This window comes from Pelophylax lessonae, assembly GCF_965119305.1.
Source record: "Pelophylax lessonae genome assembly, chromosome: 2".
Lineage (NCBI taxonomy): Eukaryota > Metazoa > Chordata > Amphibia > Anura > Ranidae > Pelophylax > Pelophylax lessonae.
The window spans coordinates 297,504,997-297,524,455 of NC_138769.1; the positions used below are offsets into that span (position 1 = coordinate 297,504,997).

Consider the following 19,459-nt stretch of genomic DNA (forward strand, 5'->3'; position numbering starts at 1 on the left):
TAGCCAAGCCTTCTAGGTTTCCACGATTGGCTGGGTGACTGAATCTGTGCGCTCATTGGCTGCATTTATTCCTACTGTTTTCTGCTTCCCTCATGATTGGCTGTTTATCACACAGCTGAGATTGTTAACTTTTTTGAATATGGATGTGGGTGCGAATTCCTCTTCCTGTATTTTGTTTTGGGGCACTTTCTTGTTTTATTTCTATAGTTTTAACTGGGAAGAAATTATTTAAATTATATTAACCACTTCTGGACTGGAAGGATTTGCCCGCTGAATGACCAGGCCGTTTTTTGCGTTCTTTAACTGACATTTGCGCGGTCGTGCGACGCTGTACCCTAATAAAATGTCCCCCCCCCCCCCACAAATAGAGCTTTCTTTTGGTGGTATTTGATCTAGGGCTGCCACGACACGTCGGAGGGAGGGGGGGGGCCTTACTAAGTGGTCTGTACTAGGTGGGAGGGCTTACTGTGGGGTCTGTACTGGGAGGGGGCTTACTGAGGGGTCTGTATTAATTACAGGATTAATTAGCTAATCAAAAAAACACTCAATTAAGCAAAAAAAAAATAAATAAAAATAATCGTTAGATTAGTCGACTAATCGTAAAAATAATCGATAGATTAGTCGACAGACAAATTAATCGTTAGTTGCAGCCCTAATGTGAACCCTTTGGAATGATAAGAATTTCTGCACAAATTGGTTATAAAATGTGATCTAAACATCATCTAATGCCCCGTACACACGTGCAGATTATCTGCAGACTTTTGTCTGCAGACTTACCTTTTCTATGTAGTGCAAGGGCCTGCCGGATTGCATACAAATTAAAAGTGTTTAGGTTTGACCTTATATTATATGGTTTTGGTAAGTCTGCAGACAAAAGTCTGCAGATAATCTGCACGTGTGTATGGGGCATAAGTCACAACAATAGACAATCACAGTCTGCTCAAACTAATAACACACAAATAATGAAATGTTGCCCTGTTTTTATTGAACACACCATGTAAACATTCACAGTGCAGGTGGAAAAAGTATGTGAACCCTTGGATTTAATAACTGGTTGAACCTTCTTTGGCAGCAATAACTTCAACCAAACATTTCCTGAAGTTGCAGATCAGACGTGCACAACGGTCAGGAGTAATTCTTGACCATTCCTCTTTACAGAACTGTTTCAGTTCAGCAATATTCTTGGGATGTCTGGAGTGAATCGCTTTCTTGAGGTCATGCCACAGCATCTCAATCGGGTTGAGGTCAGGACTCTGACTGGGCCACTTCAGAAGGCATATTTTCTTCTGTTTAAACCATTCTGTTGTTGATTTACTTCTATGCTTTGGGTCATTGTCCTTTTGTAACACCCATCTTCTGTTGAGCTTCAGCTGGTAGACAGATGGCCTTAAGTTCTCCTGCAAAATGTCTTGATAAACTTGGGAATTCATTTTTCCTTCGATGATAGCAATCTGCTTAGGCCCTGATGCAGCAAAGGAGCCCCAAACCATGATGCCCCCCCACCACCATACTTCTCAGTTGGGATGAGGTTTTGATGTTGGTGTGCTGTGCCTCTTTTTCGCCACACATAGTGTTGTGTGTTTCTTCCAAACAACTCAACTTTGGTTTCATCTGTCCACAGAATATTTTGCCAGTACTGCTGTGGAACATCCAGGTGCTCTTGTGCAAACTGTAAACGTGCAGCAATGTTTTGTTTGGACAGCAGTGGCTTCCTCTGTGGTATCCTCCCATGAAATCCATTCTTGTTTAGTGTTTTACGTATTGTAGATTCGCTGACAGGGATGTTAGCATTTGCCAGTGACTTTTGTAAGTCTTTAGCTGACACTCTAGGATTCCTCTTCACCTCATTGAGCAGTCTGCGCTGTGCTCTTGCAGTCATCTTTACAGGACGGCCACTCCTAGGGAGAGTAGCAGCAGTGCTGCACTTTCTCCATTCATAGACAATTTGTCTTACCGTGGACTGATGAACAACAAGGCTTTTGGAGATACTTTTATAACCCTTTCCAGCTTCATGCAAGTCAACAATTCTTAATCGTAGGTCTTCTGAGAGCTCTTTTGTGCGAGGCATCATTTACATCAGGCATTGCTTCTTGTGAAAAGCAAACCCAGAACTGGTGTGTGTTTCTTATAGGGCAGCTGTAACCAACACCTCCAATCTCATTTCATTGATTGGACTCCAGTTGGCTGACATCTCACTCCAATTAGCTCTTGGAGATGTCATTAGTCTAGGGGTTCACATACTTTTTCCATCTGCACTGTGAATGTTTACATGGTGTGTTCAATAAAAACATGGCAACATTTCATTCTTTGTGTGTTATTAGTTTAAGAAGACTGTGATTGTCTATTGTTGTGACTTAGATGATGATCAGATCACATTTTATGACCAATTTGTCCAGAAATCCATATCATTCCAAAGGGTTCACATACTTTTTCTTGCAGCTGTATAACTTATGTCTTTATCTTTGTGTCACCTGAGGAAATTCCCTTACTGAGTATATGGAAAGGGTATAACCACATTAATGAACTCTAGGCTTAATCAGAGTCACTTTAATTGATGGCAGGTGTGTACTGACTACTATTTAACATCAGTTCAAATAAGTTTGGTTAATTCTAAACACATTAATTAGTTGTAACTAATTAACTAATTATAAGAGGGTGTGTACACTTATGGAACTACATTATTTTAATTTTATTTTTTCCCCACTAAACAACAAATGCACCTTGTTTTTAATTGAATTGTACAGATTATAGGTCACATGAAAGATAGAAAACAATACAGGGGTGATTTTTCTTGAAACCCTACCATTTTTACAGGGGGTGCGTAGACTTTTTATATCCACTGACTCAACTAGAGGAGCTTACTGTTACACTTCCAAGTAGATGTAAATTCAGTCTCTAAAATCTAATATAATCTTAAGCATGCTGATGTAATTTCAAAAGTCAATTTCATTATTTTAATCCGCAGCTTTTATTAAAATAATACATAGTAATCCTGACATGAAGGCCCTTGTTCAAACACTTATAGGATGACAAAACTTTGTCCCCATATCCAAATTGCTCTTCTTTATTGTCATCCTATCACATGCACTTCCAGAAGAGGCTATAAGAGGCCCTGCTAATGTTCATCATGCAGGCATATTCCATAGTTGTTACCATCAGGAAACTCACTCTGAACAAAAACATACAGCTAAAGCGGGTGTGCATGCATGTAGATATGAAGTGGTTACAAAGGGCTGCAGTAGACTAGCAGCACTGAGATGATAAAAAAGTGAAGACAGTATTATATATAGTATAAAGAAGGTTTAATAGTTTAGGAGAGAGGGGTGATACATTGTGGAATGCAGATACGAACAGACTGTACTTTCTCTGTTTTTTTCCATAATATCCAACAAACTTTATTGCAAGTAAACTTAAAAAGCCAGACTGTGGCACATCACTCACCGCCAGAATGTCCCTTACTCTTCTGATGCATTTCTCCCCAATAGGGCTTTAGTCAAGATCACAGTATGTATGCACCCCCAGCTGATGGATGATCTATAAGACCACCTTGAGCAGTAGATAGCCTTAATGCAACACAAATTTGCTTGTATGTAGTAATGCACCACAATGGAATGGGATAGACCCTAACATTTTGTTTTGCACTGCTGGCTGTATGGTGAATGGACTATATGGATTTAGGAGGAGGCATCCCGAAATGCCATGCAGTATGTGCTTTCCATATGCTTGATGAAGGTTTCAGCATAATAAATCTTAGCTATTTTACACACTTCTCAAAAGAATTAAAGGAATACTTTGAAAACACATCACATCGCAATAGGGAAAAATCTTATGCTGGATATCTATACTGATATGGACTGGGTACTTCCTGCGGGAAGGAGGGGAACCCAAGGGTCTGACCATCCCAAGGAGGGGCCCAGGGGAAAAGGGAGGACAGCTGCTCACCATACCAGGAACCAAGCAGGCACCGCTCCAGACAGAACCTCTCTCCATCTAAATCAAAGTGAAAAGATGATGCAGCAGGCTATTCCATTTTGCTGAAATGTAATTGCAGCAACTCAAAATGATACTCAGTAGTTTGTATGGCCCCCTTGTGCTTGTATACATGCCTGACAATGTCAGGGCATGCTTCTAATGAGATAACGGACGGTGTCCTGGGGTATTTCCCCCCAGATCTGGACCAGGGCATCACTGAGCTTTTGAACAGACTGAGGTGCAACCTGGCAGCATCTGATGGACCGAAACATAATGTCTCAGAGGTGTTCGATTGGATTTAGGTCAAGAGAGCATGGGGGCCATTCAATGGTATCATTTCCTTCATCCTCCAGGAACTGGCTGCATACCCTCACCACATGAGGCCGGGCATTGTCATGCACCAGGAGGAACCCAGGACCCACTGTACCAGCGTAGGGTCCGACGATGGGTCCAAAGATTTCATCCTGATAACTAATGGCAGTCAGGGTGCCATCGTCTAGCCTGTAAAGGTCGGTGCATTCCTTTATGGATATGCCTCCCCTGACCATCACTGACCCACCACCAAACCGGTCATGCTGAATGATGTTACAGGCAGCATAACATTCTCCACGGCTTCTCCAGACCCTTTCACATCTGCCACATGTGCTCAGGGTGAACCTGCTCTCATCTGTGAAAAGCACAGAGCGCCAGTGGTGGACCTGCTAATTCTGGTGTTCTATGGCAAATGCCAATCGAGCTCCATGGTGCCCATCCTGCCCTCCCCCACGCTGTGGCTATTTGGGTGGTTTGACCACTTTTCTGGGATGAGGGCAGGGCTCTAACTGGTGATGGGGGGTGGGAGGGGTGCGTCGCCGGCAACCTGATGATCATTTGGGCATAGGGGAAGGGGTTGTACCTGGTAGGGGCTCCTCCCTGGATCTGTCCTTGAGGCCCAGTCTCCCTCCTGGGTCCCTGTAAGCCTTGTGGTGCCACGCAGGGCCACCAGCCTGTGTGTTTCTACACAGGGCAGCCATATTTGTGTAGTTTGGTGGCCATTTTCTTCTGGTTTGCCATTGGAAATAGCGGCAGCCATGACAGTGGAGCCCTGTGGGCGGCGATTTTGGCGGTAAGAGCCCCTCCTCCCCCCTGGTGCTGACTCCTGGATCATTTTACTTCCTGTTCACCGCTCGTGTAGTGCAGATTCTCCTGGTTTCTGCAGGTGCCTGTTTCTGTGGGTGGTGAGCCAGGTGGGGTCCTCTCCCTCTCTGCTGAGGATCGCTTAGTGCTTTGTGCCTGGCGAGCAGGTGGTGCTGTCAGCACAGTGGGGGTTGTACCCTTAGCAGTGTTTTACACTTTTTGTGGGGTCCCCCTGGTGGCTCATGGAGCCTTTTGAGCATATTTGCCTACCCGATCCCATCTCCAAGGCTGCGGGGCCCTCCGGGTCCCAACCATCCATCCATGCACTGATGGCGGTCCTGGAGTCCCTTGGTGTCCTGGGTGCAGGTGGCTAGTGGGTGACAGGCTAGAATAAATCGCCCCCTGCCTTCTGTCTCATCAGATCCTGAGTCTGATTTGGCTGCCATGGACGTGGGTCACCCTGCAGGGTCTGCAACCACGCGCCTGGAATCATCTGATAGTGAGGATGATTCCTCCACGTCTGCGACTGCGCACGAAAAGGCGCTGGTGGGTGCACTAATTCTATCTGTGCGTGAGACCCTAAAATTGGAGGACACAGCTGAAGCTGCGACAGAGGCGCAGGTGCCCTTTGACACTCACAAGCCATCCAAAGCGGCAAAGGTGTTTCCTTTCCCCGCCTATTTTGACAGAACTGCCGCTAAAGAGTGGGGACGACCATAGCGTCCCTGTGGGGTCCCTAAGCGCTTTACTTGGCGATACCCCTATGAGGAGTCCCTTCTTAAGAAGTGGACTGTGCCACCGGTTGTCGGATTAAACAAAGCTACCATGATTCCGGTTGAAGAGTCCCCGGCCTTTAAGGATCCGGCTGAGCGGAAGGCGGTAGCTGTGGCCCGCAATATGTACACTCTGGTGGGTCGGCAATGAGGCCGGTATTCACCATTGCCTTAGTGTCGCAAACTCTGACCGAGTGGGCTAAGCTCCTACTCTGTGACCTGGAGGGGGAACAGCTCCCCCCCTGCCTTTGCCGAGCTGGTGGACCAGCTGGTACAGTGGCTGCAGTTTATCTGTAGTGCCTCTTTGGATACAGCTACTCTGATGGCTCGCCTCTCTGTTTTGGCATGTTTTTTGCCTCAAGTGCTGGTCTGCAGATCAGACTTAAAAAAAGGCCTTGACTGATCTTCCTTTTAAAGGAGATCGCCTGTTTGTAGCTACCCTGGATCACATCATTAAAGGTCTCACAGGGGGGAAGAGTACTTTTCTTCCGCAGGCTACTAAGGGTAAGGAACCTGGTTGTAGACGTGGGCCTTCCTTCTCAGCTCATAAGAAGTTTTTTCATCCATCAGGGTGTGACAAGGGCTTGAAGCCTTTCAGGGCCTCTTCTGTAGGATCCAACTGAACCTGGCCTGGCAAGCCAAGATCGGGCCTCTCCAGACCTGGGGACAAGGCTCCTTCTGCATGAAGGTGCGCCCTCACCCGTATCGGGGGTGGGGGGCGTCTTCGCTGAATTCTGGACCCATGGACTTCCCAGGTGCAATACAAGTGGGTCCAAAAAGTAATTCAGTTAGTCTACAAGATCGAGTTTCGCTCTTGTCTCCCAGCAAGATTTTTTTCCTTCCAACTTGCGCCTGTCCCCAGACCGCTTACAGGAACTGTTTGGGGCGGTAGAAGACCTGTTCCTTCAGGGAGTGATTGTCCCGGTTCCGACCTCAGAACGTTTTCAGGGTTTTTACTCAAACCTCTTCACAGTTCCCAGGAAGGAAGGCAAAGTGCATCCAATCCTGGACCTCAAAGTGCTAAACTGCTTTGTGCGGGTACAAAAGTTCAGAATGATGTCCATTCAAACGGTGGTGGCATCCCTGCGTTAGGGGGATTTCCTCGCCTCTATTGATATCAAGGATGCCTACCTTCACATTCCAATATGTGCCAGTCACCAGCGTTTTCTCTGCTTTGCTGTGGGAGAGGAGCATTATCAGTTTGAGGCGGTACCCTTTGGTGTCACATCTGCTCCTCGGGTCTTCACAAAAGTGTTAGCCCCGGTGCTAGCTTTGCAATGCCAATGGGGGATTGCGGTACTGGGCTAATTGGACAATCTCCTTCTGTGAGCGGAGTCCCCCTCTGTTCTGGTGGAGAACCTGGGAATCACCATGCAAACTCTGCAGGAGTTCAGCTGGATTCTAAATTTCAGAAGTCTGCTGCGGTTCTGTCCACAAAGCTGGACTATCTGGGCCTGACTCTGGACTCGGCCTTAGCCAGAGTGCTCCTTTCTGTGGACAACTCCAGAAATTGCAGGCTGCAATTCAGAGAAATGGATTTTACAGTAAGTCAAAAATCCAATTTTTTCCACTGCGGTGATGCACCCTCTGTACTCAGGCAGTTCAATGAAGAAATAAATTAGATGACCATAAGCGCAGTCACCTACCAAAGTTAACCACTTGTCAATACCTACAGTGTATCAATATCCCAAATGGCAACATAAGTGCAAATAAGTATTCAATAGACCACAAGTTGCCGCCAAGCACCATTAGGGCTCTTTCACACGGTCCGCCTCCGTAGGCGGATCCGTGTTGCTCAGCGGGGATCGATCCGCGATCCCCGCTGAGCCGGCGGATGACAGCTCCGTCTCCGCTTGCAGAGCGGAGAGGGAGGTGTCTCAGCCCCCACTGCCCTCTATGGGGGATCGGATGAGAGCGGACCGCTTGTCCGCTCTCATCAGATCCGATCCGATTACTGAACGGATTGAAAAATAGGGTTTCCATCCGTCCAGATTTCACGCACAGGATCGGATGCGGATGGCAGCGGGTGTCAGCGGAGGTGTCTCCGCTGACATCCGCTGCCCCATAGAGCTGCATGGAGGATCCGATCAGATCCGCCTAAAAAACTGACTGGCGGATCTGATCGGATCGCCGTGTGAAAGAGCCCTTAGGCATTTTCAGATAATTTTGTGTAAAAAATAATGCAGCGCAACTCATACTAATATAACTATATTATATATATATATTCCTGTCCACATTAAACTGTAACAAACTTATATAAAAATAAGTCCAAATAATCTCTGTATCTCCAACCACCTGTGAAATCCAGACTTCTGAATCTTCACAACAAATCACCTGTGTTTTGCATGCATGACACCCCTGTGATCTGTATATGCTCATCTCCAGGAATTTACCTCAATTTGAAATCAAGGTCACACGCACTTTTGCCCCTTCTTGGGCTGTACAGCAAATAGCTTCTGGCTAATACTAACATTTGGAAACTCCCAGACTTGTTCCTTTACACATCCTCTTCCATCCTGTGTAAATAGTACTCATATAAAAGGAATAAAACCTTCCTGTACACTAAAAAACATTTATTATGCATTTAACCACTTAAGCCCTGGAAGATTTTACCCCCTTCCTGACCAGGGCCTATTTTGCAATTCGGCACTGCGTGACTTTAACGGACAATTGCGCGGTCATGCGACGCTGTACCCAAATGAAATTGACGTCCTTTTTTTCCAACAAACAGAGCTTTCTTTTGGTGGTATTTGATCACCTGTGCGATTTTTTGATCATGCGCTATAAACAAAAAAAGAGCGACAATTTTGCAAAAATAACAATATTTTTCACATTTTTTTATATGAAATTCCCCCCCAAAAAAAATTTAAAAATCAAAATTTTTCAACATTTTAGGCCAAATCGTTTTCTGCTACATAAGTTTGGTAAAAAAATCGCAAAAAACGTATTTTGATTGGTTTGTGCAAAAGTTATTGCGTTTACTAACTAAGGTAAAGATTTTTGTTATTTTTATTGTTTTCTTTTTAACGAGTAATGGCGGCGATCTGCGTTTTTTTTTGTGGGACTGAGACATTGCGGCGGACAGATCAGACCCTTGACTGACATTTTTGACACTTTTGGGGGTACCAGTGACATTACTACAGTAATCAGTGCTATACATATGCACTGTTACTGTAAAAATGACACTGGGAGGGAAGGGGTTAACTTTATTGGAGAGGGAGGGGTTAAGTGTGTCCCTAGGGGCGTGCTTCTAACTGTGATTGGATGTGGCTGTGTGTGTAACAGCAGAGATCAACGGTCCTACATAGCTGGACCGTATGATCTGTGCTGTTACACAGGGGAGAAAGACAGGTGGTTTTGTTTACATTAGCTGCCTGCCTTTCTCCCACTGTATCCGACGATCGCGAGTGACCGGCGGACATCGGGTCCGCCGGTCACACGCGCGGGCTGCTTAGGGAACGAGCGGGGGCGGGAGCGCGCCTCCGGTGGCACGCACTCGCCCCCTATTGGCTCACAGGCTAGTGACGTACCGGTATGTCACTTTGCCTGTGAGGGTCTGACCACCGCCGTATATAGTTGTGCGGCGGTCGGCAAATGGTTAAAATTCCCTTCTCACTACAGGATCTCTGCACCGCCTAGTGGTAACATGGCTCCACTCCTAGACACAATGTGGCTATGATATAGGCTTCCTAAGTAGGACTGGAGCAGGTCAGCACCACATGTATTTATACTATCCCGGCCGGCGGCAGTCACTGTGACGGCTAGGGATGGACCAGTAGTGACGCCACGGGAAACCTGATCGACCCGGAAGTGACATCCTCTTTGGCCATTTTACTTCCTGAGTCCCTGGAGGACACAATGCAAGCTGTCTTCTGCCAGAGACACTTCTAAACAGTGGGAAATTGCAACCAAATTGTGCATAGATGCCAGGCTAAAGCCAAGTACACACGGGTGGGATGTCGGCTGGCATCAGTAGGTTCACGGGACATTCGGCCCATGTGTACTGCAGCCAGTACGACAGAAGCCATTTCGCTGGCTTCTGACTATGGGGCATGACCGAAAAAGGTCTGCTGATCTGCTCCCAATAGCTGAGAGCGCCGAGTGCAGTGTTCTGGCAGGGGGCCGACCCCCTGTCAGAACACAATAGCACAGCAAGGGAGATCGCTGTACTAGCATTGGATAGTTAGTACAGCGGCTCCTCCTGAGCTGTCAGGTTTTTTTTTTTCCGTTCAGCCCTACTGGGTAAACATTAAAAAAAACTACTATCGTGTACGAGGCTTTAATAGCAATCAGTTTCCAGTGGCATCTAGACACCGCATTTTACCGGTGGTTGGAGACAAAGATATTATATGGACTTATTTTTATATAAGTTTGTTACAGTTTAGTGTAAACTGGAATTTTTATATTTTTGTTATATTCGTATGCATCATTTTTTACACAGGTCAATAAAGGAGCACACATTTGCTAGTTATTTTTAAGGCAGAATAATTTGGAAACAGCTGATCGGATTTTTCAGTTGGGCTGAATTTAATATATACTGTATAGTATGGCTTCAGTGGCAAGTTCTTTAACAACCTATTCCTTTTTGTTGTCTTTTACATCCTCTTCTTTAAGGTCTCTCTAGTTCCTCCTAATTCTAACACTAGTAGAAATAGAGATCTAAACCTGATACATAGCGGTTCCTATTTGAGCTTCTAAGTTCCTGTCCCTTTAAGACAGAAGAGTGGGTGGGTTCAGAGTAACTAACAGTCCCTCTTGTGCAGTGTGAAGAAGCATTCCGTATCCTTGTCATTACAAAGATGAGTTGCCTGTTGCAAAGAACGTATAGAGCTCCAGCACTCCCAACTTGCAGGTAGGGCAGCAGACTCTTTCTTCCCTCTTTTCTGAAACTTTATACTTTTGTCGGTTAAGCAAAGCTTGCATTTCAACCTTTCTTATTTCATCGTGGCGAATTTTCTTAGAATTAGGTGTGAGAAGAAAAAGGTAATATGATAGCAGGTAGAGTGATGTAATAACGTGCTAACAATTAGGTCATTTGTATTGATAAATGGTGGTTGTTTGCCTTTGGGTACTTAACACATCCTTTCTATTAAATAATGCAGACTTCAGTTACCAATATCAGCCAATCAGAGCGCTTGATTTTCTAATCTACAGTTAACTGAAATCTAAGGGCTGAAAACAATAGTGCACCTTGCATGTCTTTAATGAATGTACCTATGGATCAGGGCACTGTTTCTGTATTCTGAGACCTGCAAAAGTCTTGTAGGAAAATTTCATGCAGATTCAGCATCGCATATACGAGAAAAGCCAGACATGAAACTAACCCCAAATAATCTTAGAAGACAATCACTACAATGCACAGGAAACCTCAGCCACAAGAAGACTCACGTCGCTGTAAAGAACGATGGCAGTCTAATCAATGTGTACATGTATTAGCAAAAAAGCCACAACTCCTTTGTACATGTTAGGGCTAATGTATGAAAACTGAAGGCGCTGCGTAGTTTACCCATAGCGACCTATTTGGTATATACTTTTGCAACTAAAAAAGCAGAAATGTCACATAATATAAAATGTTTTAATTTTCTTCAGCTGTCAGCTGAATTGGTTATAATTAACTACAATGAATAATAATAATCAAATTATGTGCAAAGCACAGTAACCAAGTAGCCAATGAGAAATCATGAAATGAAGTTGCTAGATTTTTGGGGGAACATTTGTATACTTTTTGCTGTTTGAGCTTAGTTATTGAATACGCATATAGCTGCAACATAAGTGCAAGGTATCAATTTTCACTATACATATGGACTTCCTTTAGCAGAATCAGTTTAAAGCACCCCAGTGTCCTGGAAGAACTGTTATGTAAAAAAATGAACTGGAGTATATATTTCGTTCAGACATGTGTTCAAGTTGTAGAGTATTTTATGTTAGCAAGTATGGCTTTACTGACTATTACTTCAGAGTTTCTCAAGCTTGCTTGTGTGTTTGGTTCCAAATGTATTTTTTTTTCTGGCAACCCACTTGTCATTGTACCATTGTTCAGAAATGTAGAATAAATGTGATTCCAGATATGAACTAGTAGTGAAAGCAGTATAGGCTTCGTTTCCACTATTGCGACTTGCTGTGCGACTTGACACATGTCAACACATTGACACATTTTCACTGCCGCGACTTGAGTTGCGGCGACTTCAAAAGTAGTTTGTGCACTACTTTTGGGCCGACTTCAGTGCGATTTCCCTCTATAATGAGGGACAAGTCGCACTGAAAGCCGCAAACAACTTTCACTACGAAGTCGCGCTAGAAGTAGCACGACTTCGTAGCCGTGGTAGTGGAAATGGAGCCTAATAATATTTCCTAATTTGTTAGTTTCTAGCTTATCTAAAGCTGGGTTAGTCATATGTAGGATGTTTATAATAGTCTAAGTAAACGGGACAGAGAGGTGTTCTTTTTCTAATGAGTCATATCTTCTTCTTTTTTTTTTTTTACTGGTTAAAGGCAAACGAAGAGTTTGTATGTCTGCACTTTAGCTGATAAAATAGCAAAATACCTAAAACTGTGCTGTTAATGAGGTTTCAGAATGAGCGGGTGTCAGAGAATTCAATTTATTATCAGATTTTAGGCTTCCTCTGCAAAGAAAATGTCAGTTTTGGTGAGATACTTCCAAAGGGATGAAGACCTTGCCACTTTCCTCATTAAACCCCTACAATTGCAGCAGCTGATTGATAATTATACAATCACTCCCGTTCGCATTCATTTTGCACATTTCTTCTTAATAATAAAAGGTAGGAATCTGCAATCAAATTTGATCAAATCCTTGCAATGTACATTGATCACCCAGAGGGGAAATTTTTCTCAACAAAAGTGGAGTTACTCTTTAATTACCTGTCATGTAATCTGTAACTTTAGACAGGCCCATGGAAATGAAAATACCAAAGCTCCCTACATATTTTGCCTTTGTAGGGAACATAAAGAGATCACCTCTGTCACTGACTGTGTATAGGCCATGGGGGATCACTGCCAAGAACCTTTAGGGGTGTTTTCTTTCGGTAAGATGGGTTTAAGCATGCCTTCTGTTCCTTCTGCACTTCTGCAGTGCCACCCTCCTTATTCTCCCCGCAAAGGTTTAATGCTTGTTTTTGTCTAGGCATACAGGAATTCGTTGTAATACTCATCTTATTCCTCACTCCAACAGTGTCCCTCCAGTAGTGCAACTGGTCCTGTGGTTGTACTCCTGCCTCCTACCTATAAATACAATGCAGGGCTATTAGCAAAGTTAATAGCAACCTGGAATCTGTACGGCGGTTTGCGGGAGCGTGAGCCCCCACTATGCAGAGGGATCGGCGGCACCGATTGCCGCCTGGCACTTGCGATTGCTCCCTGCTCAGAGAGAATGAACAGCTGACCGTTGTTCTCTCTGAAATGAACACAGAGAGCCTGTGATCCTTCTATATAGGATCACAGGTCTCTGTGTTCATTTCACAAATCCCTCCCCCATACAGTTAGAAAACACTCCCCTAAGCTCACACTTAACCCTTTGATCACCCCCGGGTTAACCCCTTCACTGCCAGTGTCATTATTACAGTAACAGTGCATATTTTTAGCACTGATTACTGTAGTAATGTCGCTGGTTCCCCCAAAAGTGTCTAAAATGTCAGTTAGGGGTCCGATCTGTCCGCCGCTAAAAATCGCAGATCACCGCCATTACTAGTAAAAAAAATAAAAAATGAAAATGACATAAATCATTCCCCTAGTTTGTAGACGCGATAACTTTTGCGCAAACCAATCAAAATACACTTTATGGGATTTTTGTTTACCAAAATATGTAGCAGAATACAAATTGTTCTAAAAGGATGAAAAAAAATAGATTTTTTTACATTTTTTTTTTTTTTGGAATGTTATATAGCAGAAAGTGAAAAATATTTTTTTTTTTTTTTTTCAGAATTGTCGCTTTTTTTTGTTTTTAGCACAAAAAATCAAAATCGCACAGGTGATCAAATACCACCAAAAGAAAGCTCCATTTGTGGGGAAAAAAAGGACATCACAATTTTATTTAGGTACAGCGTCGCGCGACTGCGCAATTGTATTTTAAAATAATGCAGTGCAGAATCGCAAAAAATGGCCTGGTCATTAAGGGTGCAAATCCTTCAGGTCCAGAAGTGGTTAAAGCTTTACTCCAGAAAAAGAAAATATTGTCTAAATACAGAAGGCATGCATATTCTTACTTGAATTTGTTTGTTTCTTTCAGATCTGCACAGTAATCCAAAGTTACCGTTGTGCAGAAACTTCCTGTCCTCTAGACTAGACACTGCTGCTCGCTCTCCCTGTGCAGAGTGACTGGTCTTGCATCCACCCTCTCCTCTAGTTTTCTGCAGACAGCCTGTAGCAGATGGACCTCATGCATCCCTCCGACAGCTCTGCTCAGGCTATGTGCAGCCTAATGAAGTCACTTCTAAGTTTACAGGGTAATAACTGGGTTTACAAAGGCATTCCGTGCACACAAAGTAAAATCAGTCCGTATATGCAGTAAAGCATGCTTGTTATACATATATATGGAACCTAGGGGGTTAATCCTCTGCATTGTGTAAAAAGGCTGTTTGATCCTGTCTTCTCTGATCCGCCCCTTTTCACAGTCCCCAAACTATCTCCTGATAGAACAGAGCCTTGGGGACAAGCTGCACATGCTCAGTTTGGTGTCTATTGCTAGAGAGATTTTTTTTTAATGGGAGAGTGCATGTGATCAGCACAGGGCCAATCAGCACTGTCCAGACAGAGGGTCAGGGGGTCCTGTAGCCTCATAGGACAGCCAGGGGAGAAAGAAATCTCCTAAAAGCTTTAACCAGTGCTTGACTGGACACTGATACAAGACTGTTATAGACTGCTGATGAGAAAAGGTATTTAGCAGTTTATATTTACTAAAACGATTGTACTAAAATGATTGCATTTCCATGTTCTGTGTATTGTGGAAAACCAGATATAGTGAATGCAGGGTCCTAGGTTTAGTAACACTTTAAATGAGTTAGTTGTAAGAAAAAATGATGGTTCATTCTCACCTTGGAACCCCTATGTTATTTATGTAGAGCTTCCACTGTCTAATGTTAGTGGTCAAGAGTTGTAGTCTTTGTAGAGGCATGCTGGTGGTATCAGATTTCCTATGGGCGATACTTAAAGTTGTTTAACTAGATTGGCAGGCTCAAAGTGATCCAATTCATTGTTTATGGGTATATTTAATATAGTGAAGTTAAACTACAAACATATGCTCTGATGAAAGTTCATACCTATGTGTTAATTATTGCTTGCGAGACTGTTTGCCATTTCTGAGTTGCGATACATAAACATTTATTTTTGTGCCTTTCTATCCACTTTTCTCAATCTAATGCTATGTCTTTCTCCACCCGTTAGCTTTTCCCATTCTGGCATTTTTATGTCTTGTCCCCCATAAGGTCATAAACATGTGTAATTGGTATCAGGCCCAGGACCATTAACAAAGACAAACACTCCCTGCCATTACTCCAAGGAAAATGCAGCTAAAGGACTGTCCTTGTTAAACGGCTACTCTACCAATACCGGTTACGTAAACTTTTGCTTGTACTCACAAGAAAACAGTCAGCTTTTACAAGATTGTCTATCGGCTTTGCCATTTGATTGAATGTGATATAAGAAATTCATAACACAACAAATATTTCAGGCTGCTTTTTTAGGGCTTATTTGCAAGTTGATGTTTATGCATCATTGGAATAGGAATACTTTCTGCATTAGGTTTCCTGAGAAATGTTCAGAATAGGGCAATCCCACAGAGACTAAGAAAAAAGACTACTCCCTGTTAACTCCATCACTGTTACTATAGTAGAGTGTATAAGAGTACACAGCTGCTTGAAAAAACAAAAGATATGTAGTATAAGACAACATTTATGTTATGCACATTTGCTATCCTCTCCCTAATTTACAATTTTTATTGGCTATGCACAGGATGAGAACACTCTTTTCTGGCCAACAGTTGCATATTGACTTTAACTGTGGAAAAATGGAACTGTTATCTGTTATTTTAACATCATTACATTTATTTCATAATATGACTAAATTGTATTTTTTTTTTTTTTTAAGACCGCATTCACATTGATCCGACTTGGACCGCGACTTGTCAGTCTGACAAGCTGCGGTCCGTCACGGTCCCATTGTGTGGTACAGGAGCCGTTCTAATAGGAGCAACACAAGTCGCTCCGACTTAGAAAAAGGGTCCTGTACTACTTCGGGGCGACCTGGAGGCGACTTGCATAGACATTCATTTTATGAAGTCCGCGCAAGTCGCGCTGCACGCAACTTCACAGGTCGCCCCCTAAGTCAGAGCGACGTAGTGTGAACTGCCACTTTAGTCCCGGTTCACACTAGGGTGACCTGGTTGCCTCACAGGTCGCCGCAGGTCGCCTCCCATAGGGAAGCTGCGGACCCGTTCTAATAGGAGCGACACAAGTCGCTCCGACCTAGAAAAAGGGTCCGGAGCTTCTTTGGGGCGACCAGGAGGCGACCGCCATAGACTTCAATGTTATGAAGTCCGTGTAATTAGTATAATTAGTCAGTTGATGGTGAAAGAAAGAGTTACAATGAATGTACTCACCCATGAATTCCAAATTTTATGGAATTTACAGGGGCAGCATCTAGCCTCGTACGTTAATTTGTATAATGGAAGAGCTTGATTAACCGTATCCCAGCCGATTTACTGCAGGAGTGCAGCTCTCCTGCGCAAACCAACGTAGACCTATGTCAGTCGTGCGCCTGCAGCTAGGGGGCGAGCGCGCTTTGCCGGAGGCGCGCTCCCGCCCCCACTCGCAGCGGGGACTCCGATGCTCGAGGCAGGCAGCTCCGATTGCCGCCTGGCACCCACAATCGCTCCCCGCTGAGAGAGAAGAATGGTCAGCTGTTGTAAGCACAGCTGACCGTTCTTCTCTCTGGAAAGATCACAGAGCGTCTGTGATCCTTCTATATAGGAACACAGGTCTCTATGATCATTTCACAAGCCCCTCCCCTCACAGTTAGAGTGATAATCACTTCCCTGCCTGTGTCATTATTACAGTAGCAGTGCATATTTTTAGCACTGATTACTGTAGTAATGTCATATTTCCCCCTAAAAGTGTCAAAAATGTCAGTTAGGGGTCCAATCTGTCCACCGCAATGTTGCAGTCCCGCAAAAAATTTCAGATCGCCGCCATTACTAGTAAAAAAAAAAAACAATAAAAATTACATAAATCTTTACACGATAACTTTTGCGCAAACCGATCAAAATACGCTTATTGTGATTTTTTTTTTTTTTTTTTTTTTTACCAAAAATATGTAGCAGAAAACAAATTGGCCTAAAATGTTAAAAATTTAGATTTTTAAATTTTTTTTGAGAATGTTATATAGCAGAAAGTGAAAGAATTGTCGCTCTTTTTTTGTTTATAGCGCAAAAAGTAAAAATCACACAGGTGATCAAATACCACCAAAAGAAAGCTCTATTTGTGGGAAAAAAGGACATTCATTTTATTTGGGTACAACATCGCACGACCGCGCAATTGCCTGTTAAAGTAACGCAGTGCCGAATTACAAAATATGGCCTGGTCATTAAGGGAGAAAATCTTCCGGTCCAGAAGTGGTTAATAAGAGCAAGCCAGAAGGTTATAGTGGGGGGGGGGGGGGGGGTTGTAGCTTTCCATTGCATTAATAATGTATTTTTTTAGCAGAAAAAAAAAACGTATAAGGAGTTGTGTGTTTTTAGAAAGAGATTCATCGTCAATATATCCAAAGAGAAATCGTAAAGGGTTACAGATATTGGGTACTTGGGTAACAGAGCTAATGAAAGCAGTGACTTCCGACCAAAAGGCTCTTACTGCCTGACATTCCCACATCATATGATAGAATGTGCCCTCTGCTAAGGAACATCTAGAACACACTGGAGAGGGCATTCTGTGTAAGCGAAAAAGGAAACATAAATTGAAATTTAAGCACAAGAACAAACTGTAATATTTTGGAGCTTATGAATTCTTAGATGTGGTGGCCGTCACAGATGTGCAGACTACAGTCAGAGAGAGCCTTTCTGGACCGCGCCTGAGTTCACTGAGCAGCAGAGTCTAAGAAACAAGGAGGTCTATCCAGAACTCATGATGGTGGGGATGGATTGGCTGCTTCCCGCTCCCAGATCACTACCCCAGTTACTACTAGGCTAGGTAAGAGGAGCAGGAGGCTTGGGCAGGGTGCTAGCCACTGGAATGACAAGCGATGGATCACACGAAGGCTATGAGGGACTGAGTAAAGCACATTGTACTGTTGTATGGAGATTGTAGGGTGTACAAGATTTCCTGAAACAGGTTAAGGCTCAGAGTACAGGATTTCCAGGGATAGGTAAGCAGAGTAGAACTTCCAAGGGCAGGCTGCTCTTCAGCATGTAGAATTCATAGTAACAGGTGTGCAGTGTGCGCAGACCGGATTTCTAGGGACAGGTAAGCAGAGCGAACAGCGGGACTTCCTGGGACAAGCAATCACAAGTTACAGGGTTTGGCATCATGTAAACAAATGTTGTTCAGGCAAGGATGGCTGATCTGAGCACAACATTAAATTGATTGATAGACAGGGAGGTCTTATATCAGACAGCAGGTAAAATCAGGCAGGACCTAAGGCTGCCAGAGCAGTGAAAGAGCCTGATAAAAACAGACCATTAGTCAAGGGACCACAAGTAACCGTTTCAACTTTGCACCCATAGCATGGTAGGAACAGTCCATATATCTTTAGGACTATAAGGTTTATCAGCTTTACAGCCGATCGTGACATTGGCTGCATTTGTTTTATTTCTTTCAAGCTTTTTCCACCCATTTTTACTTGGTGTTTGCCAGTAACACGCCCCCTGTCCTAGGGTGACAATGCTTTAGAAGAAGTAGGACCAAAGCTTTTTTGCCCCTACTCCTCCTATGGATCACAAGAGTGCAGTTCACTTTGCACTCCTGTGACTGATTTTTAGCTGACAGAGGGCTGAAGCCCTAGGTTGCAGGAAAGAAAATCACTTGATTCCCCCATCAGTACAATCAGTGTTGATGAGGGAATCCTTCCCGTGGAGCTATTGTGTTCTTCCAGCGGGACAACACATTGATTATTGCTAGCGACTATAGGAACTATGATGTACATACATTGGTGTTCACTACTGCACATGTACCCACAAGACTTTTTCCACACAAAGGGATGCCCCCACCCATATGTAGTAAGGCTGTGAAACTTTTCCAGTGTTTGGCTTCTACAAATTTCAGACATTTGAGTATAACAGATGGTCTCTGATTACAAGATCAAATTTCTCTCAGCTTTCTTCAGTCTGATATGTTTTGCCCCGTTCTGCTTGTGTTGTCTGTTTGTTCCCCTCATATGGGGTCAGTTTTTGGATGCCACACACTTAAAGGATTAAAAGGTGGCACCTCCCAATAAATGCTAAAATAAATCGTTTTTTTGTTCTAAACCCTTTTTCTTTAGTAGCTTTTTGGTGGATATGTCACCCTTATTTCTTTTTAGGGTATCTTTTTTCTTTCAGCCTCTTGCTGCTTTATTTTTATTTTTTTTATTAATTATGTTTAACCTCTTCACACCCA

General features: G+C 43.6%; 1 protein-coding gene across 6 annotated transcripts in view; it reads left to right on the forward strand.

Annotated features, from left to right (window-relative positions):
* The window catches only part of NAV1 (neuron navigator 1), a 296,089-nt gene that overhangs the window by 138,754 nt on the left and 137,876 nt on the right, over nucleotides 1-19,459 (forward strand). Inside the window, exon 1 of one of the 6 annotated variants that reach the window (XM_082246692.1) lies at nucleotides 10,633-10,713. The exons of the other annotated variants lie outside the window; for them this stretch is intronic. Within the exon in view, the coding sequence (XP_082102818.1) occupies nucleotides 10,661-10,713 (53 nt within the window). The 5' untranslated portion in view covers nucleotides 10,633-10,660. Of the gene's footprint in view, nucleotides 1-10,632; nucleotides 10,714-19,459 lie in introns of those variants that run through there. 6 annotated transcript variants of the gene reach the window in all.